General features: G+C 56.7%; 2 protein-coding genes across 4 annotated transcripts in view; one reads left to right on the top strand and one right to left on the bottom strand.

Moving 5' to 3' along the window:
• Positions 1-3,796, top strand: part of Psmb7 (proteasome subunit beta 7) — a 55,331-nt gene extending 51,535 nt beyond the window's left edge. The window contains exons 7-8 of the mRNA XM_005382496.1: positions 916-1,067; positions 3,553-3,796. Of these exons, the coding sequence (XP_005382553.1) occupies positions 916-1,067; positions 3,553-3,664 (264 nt within the window). The 3' untranslated portion in view covers positions 3,665-3,796. The remainder of the gene's footprint in view (positions 1-915; positions 1,068-3,552) is intronic.
• Positions 3,797-4,835: 1,039 nt separating this feature from the next.
• Positions 4,836-15,247, bottom strand: part of Nek6 (NIMA-related kinase 6) — a 70,358-nt gene continuing 59,946 nt past the window's right edge. For 2 of the 3 annotated variants that reach the window (XM_013513239.1, XM_005382497.2), the window contains exons 8-10: positions 12,884-12,978; positions 8,433-8,546; positions 6,139-6,249 (exon numbers count right to left, since the gene is read on the bottom strand). In XM_013513239.1, the coding sequence (XP_013368693.1) occupies positions 6,139-6,249; positions 8,433-8,546; positions 12,884-12,978 (320 nt within the window). Of the gene's footprint in view, positions 6,250-8,432; positions 8,547-12,883; positions 12,979-15,247 lie in introns of all 3 variants that reach the window. The other variant, XM_013513237.1, reaches the window with a different exon arrangement.

Consider the following 15,247-nt stretch of genomic DNA (forward strand, 5'->3'; position numbering starts at 1 on the left):
AGTGTTGCTCCAGCTGCTGTTCCCTCAGCTCCTGCTTAGTTGGCCTTAGTTCTTACCACACGGTGCTGTGGTTACTTGGGCCTGGTGCCCCGCAGGACTCTCAAGTCTCTGTATGATAGGGGCTCTGGCGCTTCATCCGTCTCTGCAACCCTCGCTCCTAGCCAGGTCTTCCTAACGGAGAAAGGGACCAGTGCTTCTGAAAAACCTCTGGGGACTTAGGCCTACTGTTTCTGGGCAGAGCAAAGGAGAGAGGGATTCGGAGCAGTCTTTTCAGTGAACTTTGGGCTAAGGAGCGGGGCGAGGTCTCACTGCCTTGCAGTCCCAGGATACCGACGTTTTCCATTGTGTTACCAGGAAGTAAGTTTCAGCCACTGCTGAATATTTTTGATCAGGGTTTAACAAACTAAGCCCCTGGGGCAAATCCAGCTCGACCCCTATTTTTGTTAATAAAGTTTTATTGGGCAACACTCATACCTATTTGCTGATGTGGTGTTTTTGTGGCTGTTTGATACTACTATGGCAGAGATGAGCAGTTGTGAGAGTGATAGGCCCACAAAAGCTGAACTATTTACGACCTGACTCTTTACAAGAAGAAAGTCCCAATCCGTTTTAGATGATAAACGTCCTCAGCCCGTAGCTCACTTGTTTTGTGGTGGCTGTGTGATGTGAAGCCGTGGTAAAGGTGGCGTGTGTGCATTAAGGGTTTGAAAGGCCTGGTCTCCTGCTGAGCAGTGCCGCAGCTGTAGGGAGGGCATTTCGGCTCTTTGAGATCTTTTCTTCATCTGTACAATGGGCGTTGGAAACACTACGCAGCCTCAAGATCTGTACTCCGTTGTGAGAGTGCTTTGGAGCTTCACAGCAGGCCTGCAGCTTGCTGCAGGCACCCTGTATTACACCTGCCCCTCTCTTTCTCAGGAGGAGGAGGCCAAGAAGCTGGTGAGTGAGGCCATTTCAGCTGGCATCTTCAATGACTTGGGGTCTGGGAGCAACATTGACCTGTGTGTCATCAGCAAGAACAAGCTGGACTTTCTTCGCCCCTTCTCAGTGCCCAACAAGAAGGGGACCAGGTAAGTGAAGGGCTGACCTTCCGTGTGCCTGGATGCCCTGAGTCTCTTTCCCTGTGGAGGCGAGTCAGTGTCTCAAACCAGCCTTACACGCAGACCTTCAGGCCAGTATTTGCGCTGTGACACCAGGCCACTGCAGGGTGTGGAAAACGCATGTTGGTAGGAGAGATGGGGGCCCTAGTGCGTGCCCTTGGGCAGTGAGCTGGGGAGCAGGGCTTCTGAAAGAATCCATGCCACAGAACGGAGCTCTGCTCTCCCTCACCCTGGTCTAAGACATCGAAAAGGTTCTAAGGTAGTGCTGGGAGCATCTTGGTGTGGACGTGAGCGGACCATGTTCACAGCACTAGAGGGAGTCACGCCACCATGCTGCGGCGTGCACCATGCCAGTGGCTTGTAGCAGCACAGGCCAGGTTCAAGTTGCTGGTTTGAGGTTCTAGTTGATTTTCAGAACAGACTTAGTGACGTTTGTGTGCACAGGTCCTCAGCAGTTTCTCATCGGTGTCCAGCTGCTGGGCCAGCCTGCACTCCTGACTTCTTCCTGGAGCCTGCACAGCCCAGGATGTGCTTCCAGCCACAGTCACTGGAGTGAGCAAGCAGTGTCTGTGATCTCTGCCAGGGGGCAGCTTATTGTCATTGAGTGCTTGTTCTTATCCCACACTGCGGATCGGAAGCTCCAGGACTCCCCAGAAGGCAAGCACAGGGTGTCAGTGTGGATGCCCCACGCATCTCGGCGGGCCAGGGCATCCCAGCTGCGCAGAGCTCTGGGCAGGCACTGAGGAGGCTGCTGACTGGCTCGGTTGCTGTGGTCATCAGTCTTCCCGCACTTAAAGTGACAGAGCTAGACTAGGTGGTCTGTAACCAGCCCACAGCGTTGGTTGGGCCTTGAGCAGGAAGGGAAGCAACCTGTCGGGGACAGAGCTTTCTGGAAGAGCAGGTTTAGCCCAGCTGCCTGAAGATAGGAACCAGTGAGTGGTGGGAGAGGGGAGGGTGCCGCTCCATCCAGACAGAACAGTGTCTGGGGAAGGGTTCTGAAGGCCCTGTGTGAACCACTGCAGAGTGGTGTGCGTGGTTGAGAAGGGAGTATAGTCACAGCCTGTATTCCTCACCTATAAAGGAAACCATATTTTCGGACAGAAATAAAGTGGCCAGATGTTACAGGAGGGCTGGGCAGTGACCCAGACGGGCTCTTCCCTCAGTGTCCGGTGTCCATACTCTGGAATCCTGTTGTCATTCTCGACCAGTGACTGATGATGGAGGCACCACTTGGGCGAGGCAGACCCTTTGCAGAGTGGGCAGCAGGTTGGGGCAGAGTCAGAGGCCTGTGCTGGTGCCAGTGCCACCGTGGCCCTTGTCCTGTGGGCCGTATCGCTGCTCTGTGCTGTGCCATCCATTGCTGCAAGTGGTAGAAGCCTGCCCCGAACAGGCCCTCGCCCCAGTGGTGGCCTCTTGTGGTCTCTCCTCCCACAGACATTGGGGTGCAGCTCAGATGAGCCAGGCACATGGCTCTGTGACTGCACGGTCCTGCCAAGGCCCCAGCATGGTGGGCTAAGAGACTTCTCAGACCCTGGGGTGGCGAGGGGGCATTGTGGAAAGTGCAGCTGCTCGGGCCCTTGCATGGTGAGGGGGTGGGAATGTTTGTAGGACTAAAGCCAGGCCTGTCCCTCTGCCCCAGCTCCGAGTGTGACATGCAACTCTGTCCATGCCCACGTTTTTGGCTTCCTGCTCCCTCTTGGAGCCTAAGAAACCATTTAAGAGGATGACTTTTCCAAGAGCACGTGGTCATGGCAAAGCCAGCAGCCTTCCATTAGTCTGTGCCAGCTGGGGACAGCCCAGAGCAGAGTTGGGCGTATGCTTCTGTTTGACCGTGTCAGATCTCCTGGCCCCAGTGTGAGTTAACAGCTCGTATGTCTGATGATTCCCTTCTGCATGCACCCAAAAAGAAATTGTGTCCTGGTGGTGATCCATCGTGTCCCTGCAGGGGACAGTTAACCTGAGTCATGAGAGTGTAGGCTAAAGTGACAAGCTGGGAATGTGGCTGTAGATACTTTCTATAGTTGGTGCTTCCGGGTAGCTTAGATGCAGAACATGATGGCTGAGCCAGCCTTGTTGTGAGGAGAGCAGGATGATTGCAGTGGAAAGGAGAGGCTTTACCTTGCAGGCTGCTAAGGGGCTCTTGGGTACAAACCTGTAGCCTTGAGGCCCAGTGTTTCCCAGCATTGTGGAGTGGGGGGCTGGAGGGCCTAGAGCACACATGGGGGCAGGTGCTCCCTGGACTCCTATTCTGTGTGCCAAGATTGTATCTCTGCCAGGTGTCCCTGTTTCTTAGCCCTTGGAGGCTGTGGGAAGGGTGCCCTGGGGACTTGACTGCTCCAGGGTACAGTGGAGTCTGGGCCTCAGTCCCTCCCTGGCCAGAACTCTGCATTCTCTGGCCCTCTGTCTGGAACCTGGAGGGCAATCCTAACTCTGTGTCTCTGTTTTTCTTAATTAGGTTTGGTCGCTACAGATGTGAGAAGGGGACCACTGCAGTCCTGTCTGAAAAAGTCACTACTTTGGAGATTGAGGTGCTGGAGGAGACTGTCCAAACGATGGACACTTCCTGAAGTGTCAGTGGGTGCTGGGTGCTGAGTGCCGGGTGCTGCCCTGGAAGACTGGGGGCAGTGGAGCTCCATAGAAGATACTCATTTGGCTGTTTGCAGAACAGAGCTCAATAAAAATGAAAACCACAGTGCGGAGTTGCGGTTTGAGGACTGTGGTGTTTGGGCCACTGAGGCCCATTGATCTGGCCTCCCTTTCAGGCTCCTAATCACTCTGGGAGAACCGTTCTGGTTGGGGTGTCAGCACTGTAGCCTCCCTGAAAATAGGAGAGACCATCTTGGGCCTGAACCTGTGTGGTCACTTTGGTTTCTCAGGTAAACACCCCCGCCTTCCTCTCCTGGGGTGCACAGACCCTGCCCGGGGCATCGGTGTCCCCAGAGTGATAGATGCAGCGCAGCCTCTGCCCCAGCAGCCAGGCAGCCAAGTCAGGCTGGGTGGCTCAGGGGTAGAGCGAGGCCCTGCGTGCCATCCCCAAAAAGAATAATGAAAAAACCTCCTGAGTTTGGGTCTCAGGCCCTCCCAGTTTGCAGCGCCAGGAGGTGGTTGACAAGACGGTTGGCTTTCCCAGAGCTGCCCAAAGCTGGGCGAGCTCTTCTGTGCTAGCTTCAGGACATCAAAGGAATGTCCTACCATTAGGACGTGGCTGTGTCACACGCCCTCAGGCTGGGAACCTCGGAGGCTTCTCCGGAGGGCCATGTTCCACGGGGCAGATTGCTCTCGGGGTGGGGAAAGCGGGTAGCGCGTGGCAGGCAAGTTCTTCCGTGTCTGAGGCTGCTGTGCCAAGAGGCTTTGAGAGCCAGAAGCAGAATTATTTGCAAGGAAAGTCTGTCTGGAATTGGGAAGACGTTGAGAGGCTGTTGCTGGGCAGGGGACAGGGGCGCCAGTTCTCCCCCACGAGAAAACTCCAGGCTATGCCCACCTGAGGCAGCTCCCCCTGGGAATAGCTGGGAGTGGACCTGGGAGATCAGTGCAATTACCGAGGCTGCCACTTGGCTGACGGCTGTCAGAATCATTCGGGGAGCTTAAGAAAATTCCGAGATTACTCACGGTGTCTGAGGCCTGACAAGCTGTTTTCCAAACCTCAAGAAGTTGTGCTGCTGACGTGTTAGGTTTAGGATCTCCCAGTTCAAGAGGAAACTGTTGGAAGCGGTTTTAAACCCCCCAAATCACGGAAGGTGCCCCTCTCCCCACTTTATTTCAAACACGAGGGTGCATACAGAGGAGAGGCATCTGGAGAAGGCTCTGAGCCTGACAGCATCTCAGTGTTGTGCAGAGCAGAGCTCAGCTTAGAGACAGCAGTGGTCCAGGGCCCTGTCAGCCAGGTGAGGTCAGGACACACCTGACCGAGACACCAGGGAAGGTTAACTTGCGTATAAAAACACAATTCAAACTACTTCTAGAGCTTGAATTTCCTTAAATTCACATTTATAAATTATCTTCACAGTTAATCCTATTTGGGAACAAGCAATAAATGAACATGTTTCTGGTTTCCTACACATAATACAGTTGCACTTTTAATTCTTGACATACAGGGCCCATGGGCTTAGTTTTCTGAAGGATGAGTGGCTACTGCTTTGGGGTCATCTGTGTCGTGCCGACTGACTTGCATCTTTTATTTTGAATTCTGTCTACCTAAAGGTAGATAGTATTAGTCCTATTTCAGAGATGAGGAAATTAAGGCTCAGAAAGGCTAAGAAATGTGACCAAGGTCACACTCGGAAGTTGCAGAGCCAGAATTTGCCAAGAAGAGCCCAAGGACAAAGCTTGTAGCCCATGCTTCCTTTCCACAGAGGGAAATGCTTAACACTGGTCATGAAACGAGCCACCAGCACTCCAGGAGGTGACAGGGTGGGTGCCTGGCACATGGCAAGGGTTTAGGAGATGACTAACCAGACCACCCAAACCTGGCTTTCAGGTGCCATTTGCCTTGCAGAGCTCTGCTAGATGCTGGATTCTTGTCATCACTCATCAAGTTATAAAATGCAAATTAAAAATATTAGTGAAATCTCTACTCTAGTTTAAAAAATCATTTCCACTTTATCCCTTTACAACAGAGTAAATTGAGCACACAGCTTGATTGTCTGGGAAGATACTAAGAACTAAACTGAACTTGCTGCTAACCATTGTCAGAGGCTCACACAAGTCACAACATCCCCTGCAAGTCTCCTGCCAGTGTCAACTTGGACAGGTCTCGGAATTCCCCAAAGATTCACGTTGCAGTCCAGATGTCGGAGGCTTTGGCCGCTCGCTGTATGCCCCTTAGTGACAAGCCAGCTGAGATGGTCCAGACAGTACAGAGAAAGGACTCTGGGATTTGACCGTCGCCTGGCTGCTCTGTGTTCAGCATCTGCTGCAAAGGCCGGCCGCCTTTGGGGGATCTGCCGAACCCTCTTATCTCAGCTGTTCAGGCTGCAGGAGGCTGCTTCAGAAGACTCAAGTAAGGCAAAGTGGTGTTGGCTTTTGATGAGGCTGTGCCCACTCAGGTGCTGGACATCCAGACGTGCATCTGCTTGGCCACCTGGTGCACGTACACGATGTCTGGTCTCTGGTCCGGGTCAGGGTAGATGCACATACTGACCAGTTCTCGGAGCTGCGAGGAGAAAGCAGTTGCTGTTACTAAGAAAGCGGCTGTGGTGAGCGTGTCTGCATCAGCGCATGGAACCCTTGCAGCACCCAGAAGGTGCTATTGTTGTCCCCATTACAGGTGGGTGCATGGCCACAAAGCTGGGTGATGGGTGCATGGCCACAAAGCTCCCGCAGTGTAGCCAGGGCCACTCCCAGGCCTCTCTGGCCGCCAGGCCACGCTTTGAGAGCCTAAGAGTAGTTATCTCTGAATAATTTTGAACTCAACTGTGTGCACCTTGGGCTGATCTGTTTCTGTATGTGTGTAATGTGTGCGTGCGTGCACCCTGGCGCACGTGCGGCTGCCGTCAGTCACGCGGAGGCCCAAACCCAAGGACCTGACTCAAGGAAGGGCTTATTGATCATAATAAATGCATTAACATGCAGCAGGGCTGCAGTCTGCCCACCCCCTGGCCTCTTCATTGTGCTCATGAAAGACGGCGCTTTTAATTACACAGACACTGAAGGCTTCGCCTGCCCGGGCTGGGGGAGGGGCAGCTTGAGCCTCTGATCGCCTCCCCTTCTGATAGCCCGGGTGCCAATTATTTCAATGGTAATTAAAATAATGACCTTAAGAAGCCTATGTCTTAACTTGCATGGCTGGGCTCGCTGCAGTGTTTTCCATTTAAATACCTGCTGCTGTGGGGGCTGGGGGCCCCTGCCGTCTGTGGGGATAGGAGAGGTCTTGGACTGGAGGGGGACAAGTGGCCTTAGTGGTCACTCCTGGGAGTCTGCAGCAGGGATAGAGGGACGTCCTGGGGGCCCAGGGGCTGGGGTCCAGGCATTCGCAGACAAGGGGGACCTCTGCACTAGGCTCCTAGCTGGCCTTTGAGCTCCAGGACAGCGCCTCTGACTTCAGTATGGTCTGCTTGGTTCCACTGCTTTCTCACGGCTGGGACGCCCCAGACAGACAGGGAAGCTTGCAGCCTGTGCGGATGCCTCTGGTGAGGTCCCCTCCTACACACAGCTTGGGAGGGCAGCTCTGGTCAGCCTCTGCCAAGTTAGTGTCCATGAAAGCCAGGTTAAGGTGAAGACTGACCATACAGTTGATAGTAAGTATGTGTTCAAAATTTTTGGAAATTAAGAAACAAAAGTAACTTGTCTTCATTTTTAAGAGGTCAAGGGCCATACTGAGGAGGCCCCAGCTAGTCTCAGGGCCTAGAGGTCCTGCACACCGCTGCTGGATGCTGGGCACCCAGGGGCCCGGGTATCTGAGGACACGGTGGCTCTGGAGGGAAGGGTCAAGAGTCCTAGGGGCCTTCGGGGCAGTCTCGGGACAGAGGCAGAGGGCACGGCACCCTTTGCAGACTGGTGCCGAGGCACAGATTAGTTAGGATTTGTGCCCGATTGTGTGGCTCTAAGCTTCCTGCTTCTGAATAGTTCGAGGTCCAGAAAGACAAGAAAGGAGAAAGCAAACGCAGCTAGGAACTTGAAAGAAATGAAACTCATTTTGCCTTTCCTGCCAGCTTGCACTCCAGAGCACAAACACTGCAGAGGCACCCGTGAGCACTCGGCCAGCGGCGGAGGCAGTCAGGAAAGGAGGGTGCTGCACAACTCCCGCGGCCCCGGACTGCCCACTGGGGCGCAGCAAAGCCAGGGGGCACCGTGCAGCCTGCAGTGAGGGGCAGCCAGCCTGGAAACCACGGGGAGCCTCCCCTGCGCCTGGTGCACGGGGCAGCTCCTTCCAGGCCTCACCCCCTGGACACCTGGCTGCTGCCGGGGACATGCCACCGAGAGACAGGATGGCTTTCGGGCTAGAGGCAGGGTCATCAGCGTTCACTGTCGCCTTAGGCAAGTTCCTTTGCTGCTGGGTCTTGGTTTCCTTATTGAGAAGGTGGGGGTTGACCTGGGTAAGATTACAGGCAGTGGCCCTCCTCCTGCAGGTGGGCCCAGGAGGGCCTCACACTCACACCCGTGACATTGAGCTTAACAGGTGGGAGGTGGGAGCTGAACTGAGGGTGCCAGTGGCTCCACCTGCTGGCCGCTGCCTTTGGGGCCGAACCACGTCTGTGAGACTCCAGTACAACTCATCTGCTCAGGCCTGGCCTCCAGCAGAGCTCCCTCACCCCGCAGGGTGAGCCCAGGCTCGGCCTCCGGGGACCCCATGGCCGCCTGGGGTCACCACAGTTGGGCTGTGGCCTCCTGACTCACCTTCTCGGAGTAGTGTTCCCCTGGGAGCGGCGGGTAGTCGCACTGCTCAATCTTCTGGCAGAGGGAGAAGAGATTCATTTTATCTCCGTAGAACGGGCTCTGGAGGGCAGCCATCTGCAGGGGAGGAGACAACGTGTCGGTTCTAGCCTCAAGACCCGGGAGGACTCCAGACAGGCCAGGCGCTCCTCCGGTCCACACTGCAGTGACTGTCCAGGGGACCCTGGCACCAGGGTACCCAAGGTACCCCTACTCCACCTCAGGCTGGGACGGAGGGCCAGAGTCCTGCCTTGGGGCCAGCAGCAGCTGGATTTGTGGGTGCCCTCTGGCTTCAGTTTTCTGGGTCACTCCATCCTCTTCATACTGGTGCCCACTGGCGGTGTCCTTGGGTTTGCAGGTGGCCTCAAGGAGGCAGCATTTTGGGTTTCCTTCAGCCAGGTCCAGGAGCCTGCCCTGGGGTGGCACTTGCGGGCCCAGTGCTGGACCTGGCCACGTGCCTTCAGGTGTGTGTGGGCAGCGCCCCCCTGTGCCCCTCCCACTACAACCCCTCCCCACCCCTTTGCAGGAAGGGCACGTGGCAGGGGAGGGGACCTGACCTGGAACCAGCTTCGCCACCCAGCCTGGAAATGGCCTGACCAAGGCAATGCATCTCCAAAAATTCAAATGGGAGCCTCGGGTGCCAAGGGTTAATCGGGCAGTTTCAAAAGGACATCTGTTGCCACAGCAGAGAGCAGCTGAGGCTCCAGGGCAGTCACAGGGATGCCCTGGGTGCCCCGAGTCGTGGCTGGAGGCTCCAGATGGATTTTCCTGGAGACCGCTTCTGTTCAGGGTAGACAGGGCATTCACTGTTGGCCCTGCCAATGTGAGCACCAGTGTTTTGTGCAAGGGACCCGTTACCCTTCAGCAGGCCAATCTGATCTGATCTTCACAAACTTAGCTGCCTGGGACTCTGATGCCCCCTCCAGCTGCCAGCCGCAGCCTTCCACCCACATCAGGGCAGCGGGCCGTGAAGGAACCTCGGGCTGCCAGCGATCCTGGGATTAGGACGATTACCCGGGATAGCAAGATCCCCGGCACCGGTGGCCACCCAGCCGCTGGCTGGTCGGCGCAGACGAGGGGCTGCTGTTTGGGGCTGACGCTGGTTCCTCGTTAGAGCTGCCAGAGCCATGGCTCTCAGCACTGCGCCTCGGAAGACATTCCCTCCCGGAGTTACTGACAGGGCGGGGGGAAACCAGCGCATGATCGGAGATGTCGGAGACAGAAGGAGGAATCAGACCTCAGCAGGAACAGGAACTGCATCTAGCTCTGGCCTGTCGGGACCCCAGACAGACGACATCTTGTCACCCAGCACCTCCCCAGCATTTCCTGGAGGGGAGGTGGCCCTCAGTCTTCGGCTCTGCTCCCGGGGGAGGGGCACTGGTCATTCAGCTGCTCGGGCTGGAGCACCAGAGCGGTGTCACATACCGGGCATAGCTGGGGTCCCGCAGCCCCATCCTTCCTGGGTCTCTGTTCTAGACACCACCACCCCCACTCCTGTGAGAGCTCCCCGCTGAGGGTCCTGGCACTGGGCACGCCAATTCTCTCAGCTCCAACCTCAGAGCTGAGCTCCTGTGTAAATAAATAAGTCCTGCTGAGGCCAGGTGGCTTGCTGGGTGTCTGAAAATAAAGCACCAGGCCTCACTCTGAGGGGATTCCCATGGTGCACTCTGGTGTCCAGGGCAGTGTCGCTGGCTGGCACGGTTCTCCTGAGCCCGACCTCTCGGTGCTGCACGGAGGACATGGGCCAGGGGTGTGGTGGCTCCTCGCCAGCCATGGCTCAACATGGGGATTGTGCGGACGGGATGAAATCCAGGCTCCCAGATGGGCACGTTCTCCTGGACTCCCAGGAGGGTGCCACGCTACTGCAGTGCCCTGATACGAGGCAGAGTGGGCTGAAGAGGTGCTGGGAAGCAAAAGGCTGCAAGGATAAGAGGAGGGGCTTTGGGGTGCGGGCAGCCCGCCTGTTTTCCACAGAAAGGACACAGAACAGTGGTCCCCAAAGCCCTGACAGTGGCCCTGTAAGATTGGTGGTGGACTCCTGGCCTCCAGAACCTCGGGCAAATGCCATGTGACGCCAGCAATGCTGCCATCATCTGCTGCAGCAAGCACAGCACACTGACACAGGGGCCTTCACAGATCGAAGTTGGGGAGTTCCTGTTGGAGGACCGTGTGCCCCTCACACCCCGGGCCATGCTCCACCCGTGCTCCCTGAATTCTCAGCAGCCATCTGGAGTGGCGGGGCCTTTGTCACAGCTCCGCAGGCAGCGCCCCTGAAGGACACCGCAGGCTGCCGGCAGCGGAGGCTGCAGACATGACTGCGGGATGTCTCCTTCTAATTACGCAGCCCCGGGCCCAGATGCACCGTGCCCTGTCTGCTAGGAAACACCCGCTTCTCCCCCAGCGTGGGCCGTGGGGGGCGGGGGTGCTGCCCTGTTGCTTTCCAGGGCCCGGCCACCACTAGCAGGAGCCAAGGCCATCAGGTTTAGATGAGTGCCTGTGTCCGTGAGGGCAGACACCCAACTCCGGAGGTCGTGGCCCATGGAGTCCACTGACTTCTCGTTGCTGATGTCCCCCCGGCTGCCCACACACTGCCAACAAATCCATCAGCCCTGCAGAGCAGCGGCCGGTGCAAGAGGAGCGGGAGCCGCCGAGGGGGCCCAGTGCCTTGGCGGACACACGGCAGGTGCCCAGCAGCAGCTCGAGTAGCGATGAAGCTGTTTCTTGGGCAGAGGGAGCCAGCTGCCTGACAGCCTAGACACACCGTGCTCCGGCCAGCCTGCCTGGCCTGTGTTCATGCTGAGGGACCCTCATGGCTCGGAGAGGGCAAGAGGCAGCTTCCAGAAAATAAAACAGTGGGAAAAGGAAAGGAAAAACCATGTGGACTAGTGACGAGCCACACGAGGATAGGAGGACAGAGAGGAGTCCTGGGGCTGGGAGCTGAGCTGCACGGTGGCTTTTCACTGGCCAAAGCAAAAAGGGAGGCACGGCAAACTGCTGGAGCCTCCCCGCCAGGCGTGGGCAGCAAGCAGCAACCACGCAGCTTGCACTGGGTCAGTGTCCTCGTGGACAAGGTGAGGGCGGCCTGCCCTCACTGCAGGCAGGCTGGGACGCCGTGCCGTGTGGGCAGCACGACCTGCCCTGGTCTGGTGCTAGGATCCGAGCTCAGGTCCTTATGAGCATAGTCTGGGCCACCGCACCTCTCTCCCAGAAGACACAGCCGTGAGTCGCACACAAGGTCATGGCGTCCACCTGGCATGCGGGGAGGGAAGGTCCTGTTGTCCAGAGACCCTGGGCACAAGAGCTGCCACGTCACCTGGCCTTGCACGGGGGTGCCACGTCTTGGCTGATGCATGGGCTAGGGGTGCAGTCAGAGCCGCCCATCCCCAGGAAGCAAAGGGTGCAGTCTTCCTGGATGCCAGCACTTACAAAGCCCTGGACACTGTCCTATGTGTCACAGACTGGCCCCAGCCACGTCAACTGCATGGGGTGGTCCTTTCAGTTGACCAGCACCACACCAGACCCTCATGGTCTCCGGGCAAAGCAAAAAGATAATCAAGGTTCTAGCTGTATAAATCGAAGCCCTCTCCTCTCTGTCATGTCATTAGCAAGGCTCTGACAATGTGGGGCAGGAACTACTGCTCCCATTTTACAGATAGGGACACTGGAGTGTGGCAGGATGGTGCACTCCTGCAGCTACCAGCACTGGGTGGGTGATAGGAGGGTGTGCTCAGCAACACAGAGACCCCAGAGGTCCCGGGTCTCCCCTTGTCGGTGACTGCAACAGATTTATATGGCCAAGGACAGCTCGTGCTCCCCACTTCCCCAGCTACGGGGTCCCAGTGTGGCCAAAATGGGTGTGGTTCTGTGTACTTTTGCCATCTCGTGTCTGAGCCCACCGAGACTCGGACATGGTGCTGTCCCTCAGTCCGGCTGTCTGCCTGCTCTGAGTCCCCATTCACAGTTCGGGGCAGGGGCGCAGGCCTCCTGAGAGCTGTGGATGCCTTCCGAAGGGAAGCAACTCAGAGGCGCGAGCCTGCCCTAAGTCCCTCCTGTCCCCAGCACCCTGGATGTGGCCTGACTCACGGCAAATAATGAAGAGTGAGCAAAATCATCAGCGGGTGGATGTGGCTGCCAAGGAGATCAGGAAGGGGGCCTGGGGCAGGCGCGTATCGTCCCCTGCCCACGCTCCGTCTGCTTGCCGTGTGTCCCCTTCGCAGATCCAGGCAGCCACGCGTGGGCCCGCCGAAGCCTGTTCCACCTCCAGTCTGACGTCCCGGACCAGGCCGCCAGGGTGGAGTGGGGAGGGCGGGTCCCGGATGGTCCTGATGCCCCCAGCGGACACGCGATGCCCCGATCCCCGCCCAGCTGACAAGTGAGCCCCGCACCGGCCGCCGAGCCATGGGCCCAAGGCTCACCTCGTAGAGCAGACAGCCCAGGGACCAGATGTCGGACTTGAAGTTGTAGCCGTTCTCGTGGATCCTCTCCGGTGACATGTAGTACGGTGTCCCAACTGAAACACAGCAAGGGGTGGGGCTCAGACCTGAGCCCAGACAGGGCCAGGAGCACAGGGGCACGGGGAGGATAGAGACCGGCCTCAGTCTCTGGGGCCGGTTCTGTCTTCTGCCAGGTGAGACGGCTGGGCAGACTGGAGGCGTCTAGGCTACGGAGCCCTGGACCTTGGAGTGGACTCCGAGATCTCACACGGAGCTGAGTGTCCGGGTGCAGTGGGCGTGGGAGTGGGAATAAGTCACCAGACTCCCCTAAGGGGCCGCATCTGCAAGGGGCGAGATCAGGCTCTCAGCAGGGAGCAGACAGCACCCACAGCTGACGCTGGCCACCTTTCACGCCACCTCCCCCACGTCCTCGCCAGCCCTGGGAGGCGGCACCCTCACTTTACAGAGGCGGATACTGAGGCTCAGGTGAAGATGCTCATGTAAAAGCAGCAGGAATTACGTTTGACCCAAGAAAGGGAGCGCTTGGCTACCACAGCCAGCTCGGGTCCAGCCTCAGTTGCCTGAGATTTTTCTAAGCAGGACAGGGAAGGCACCGACCATAAAAAGGCAGATTTTGTTAAGACAAGGAACTTCAGTTCCTCCAGAGTCAGAAGGCAAGAGAGAAAACCGTCTCAGTACGAGCGCCCGACAGGGCTGGCAGGCAGCATATTGTGCTCTACTTATTGATTTCTTCAAAACTGGGGACTGAACCGGGGCCTCGCATGTGCTGGACCAATGCTCTACCACTGAGCTCCAGACCAGCCCCTGGGTACACCCTCAAACTTCTGTAAACCAGTAAGAAAAGACGCTTGTGAACACCCATCACCAGGAGAGGGGCCAAGGGGCCAGAAGTCCAGGAACAGTGCCACCTTTCTCCCCTCTGTCAGGGAGGTGCAGCACAGGCCGCGACCGTACACCCGGCGGAAGGGTTGAGGTGCAAAGAGAAAGCAAAGCAAGCAAAGAGGGTGGCAAGCACAGCACCCGAATGTCCTGCCTATCTGGCACCTTGGAAATCAGTTGGGTGGCATCTTCTAAAGTGAGCCCTACTGATACTGTCGCAGAGCCATCCCACTCCTAAGTGGGTGCCCAAAAGGAGCCCTCTGTCCCTCAGACAAGACCAAGAACTGCAGAGGGGCTTTATTTGCAATAGCCCCAAACTGCAAATAATGTCAGATGACAGAACGGGTGAACTGATACTGGATGGTCTATTCACACAATGGAATACTACACAACAATGAAAAAGAGCGACCCTCGTGGACATGCAACCAGACAGATCATAACACAGAGCAAAAGGAGCCAGGCACACAAAGAAGTGCACACTACTTGCTTCCATTTTCCCCCCATTAAGTTTATGAACTGGAAAAACCACTCCAAGGGGTGGTGACCAGTACAGGCTTGAGGGAGCCTCACTGTATACAGCCATACCTCAACTAAACTGTGAGGAAGGAAAAGGTTTGTAATGGCTCTGCGCTCCATCACTAGAGGAGTGCAAGGTTCGGCAGAGGGGCTGAGGCGGCGGGTCTGGGCTGGGGCCCAGGAACCTGATTTGGACCCTGAGATTCTGATATAAGCCCATGTGGAGAATGACCCTTCTGGAAGGGTGAGTTCCAGGGTTCTAAGGCTGCTGCACAAGGAACAACACTGGGTTCCTTGACATGGGAGAGTCCGTGTCAAGCAGTGGTCAGACCCTGTCTAGGGAGCCAGGTGACTGAGCGCAGTCTGGGAGGGGCTTGTGACCTGGGAAGGCGGCGTCCGGCTCAGAAAGGCCCAGGGCCCTGGGAGAAGGGTCTGCTCAGTGGGTCACATTCAGAAAGCAGCAGGCCCAGGCTGCGGAGATTTCCTGGGCAAACACAGGCTGGGTAACTTCATTTTGCCAAGGAAGGGCGTTTTAAAAATACGAAAACTCCAGCTGCCATTTAGTGATGTTTGTTTAAAACAGAAATGCAGGGCTGGGGATGTAGCACAGTGGCACAGTGCCTGCCTGGCAAGCATGAGGCCCTGGGTTCGATTCCCGGCACCAGTAAATAAATAATAAAAAAACCGGAAAGGCACTTGAAGACTGGAAAAAGTAGAAAACCTGCAATCTTGAAGTCCCAGACAGTCCTCTAAATATTTAACTGAGGGCTGCCTGAGAGTGATACTCCGTAGGAACTCCGGGCTTTAGCAGAACATCAAGCACAGAAGAGCGCAACAGCCATCACGTGAAGACAGACTGTGAGAGACTGGCGTCCTGCGTGCAGTTTTTGCCTGGAATCAGGGCTTAATGGTGCGTCAGCAGATGAAGTT

The sequence above is a fragment of the Chinchilla lanigera genome, unplaced genomic scaffold (assembly GCF_000276665.1).
Source record: "Chinchilla lanigera isolate Chin_1 unplaced genomic scaffold, ChiLan1.0 scaffold00018, whole genome shotgun sequence".
In the NCBI taxonomy this organism is placed as follows: domain Eukaryota; kingdom Metazoa; phylum Chordata; class Mammalia; order Rodentia; family Chinchillidae; genus Chinchilla; species Chinchilla lanigera.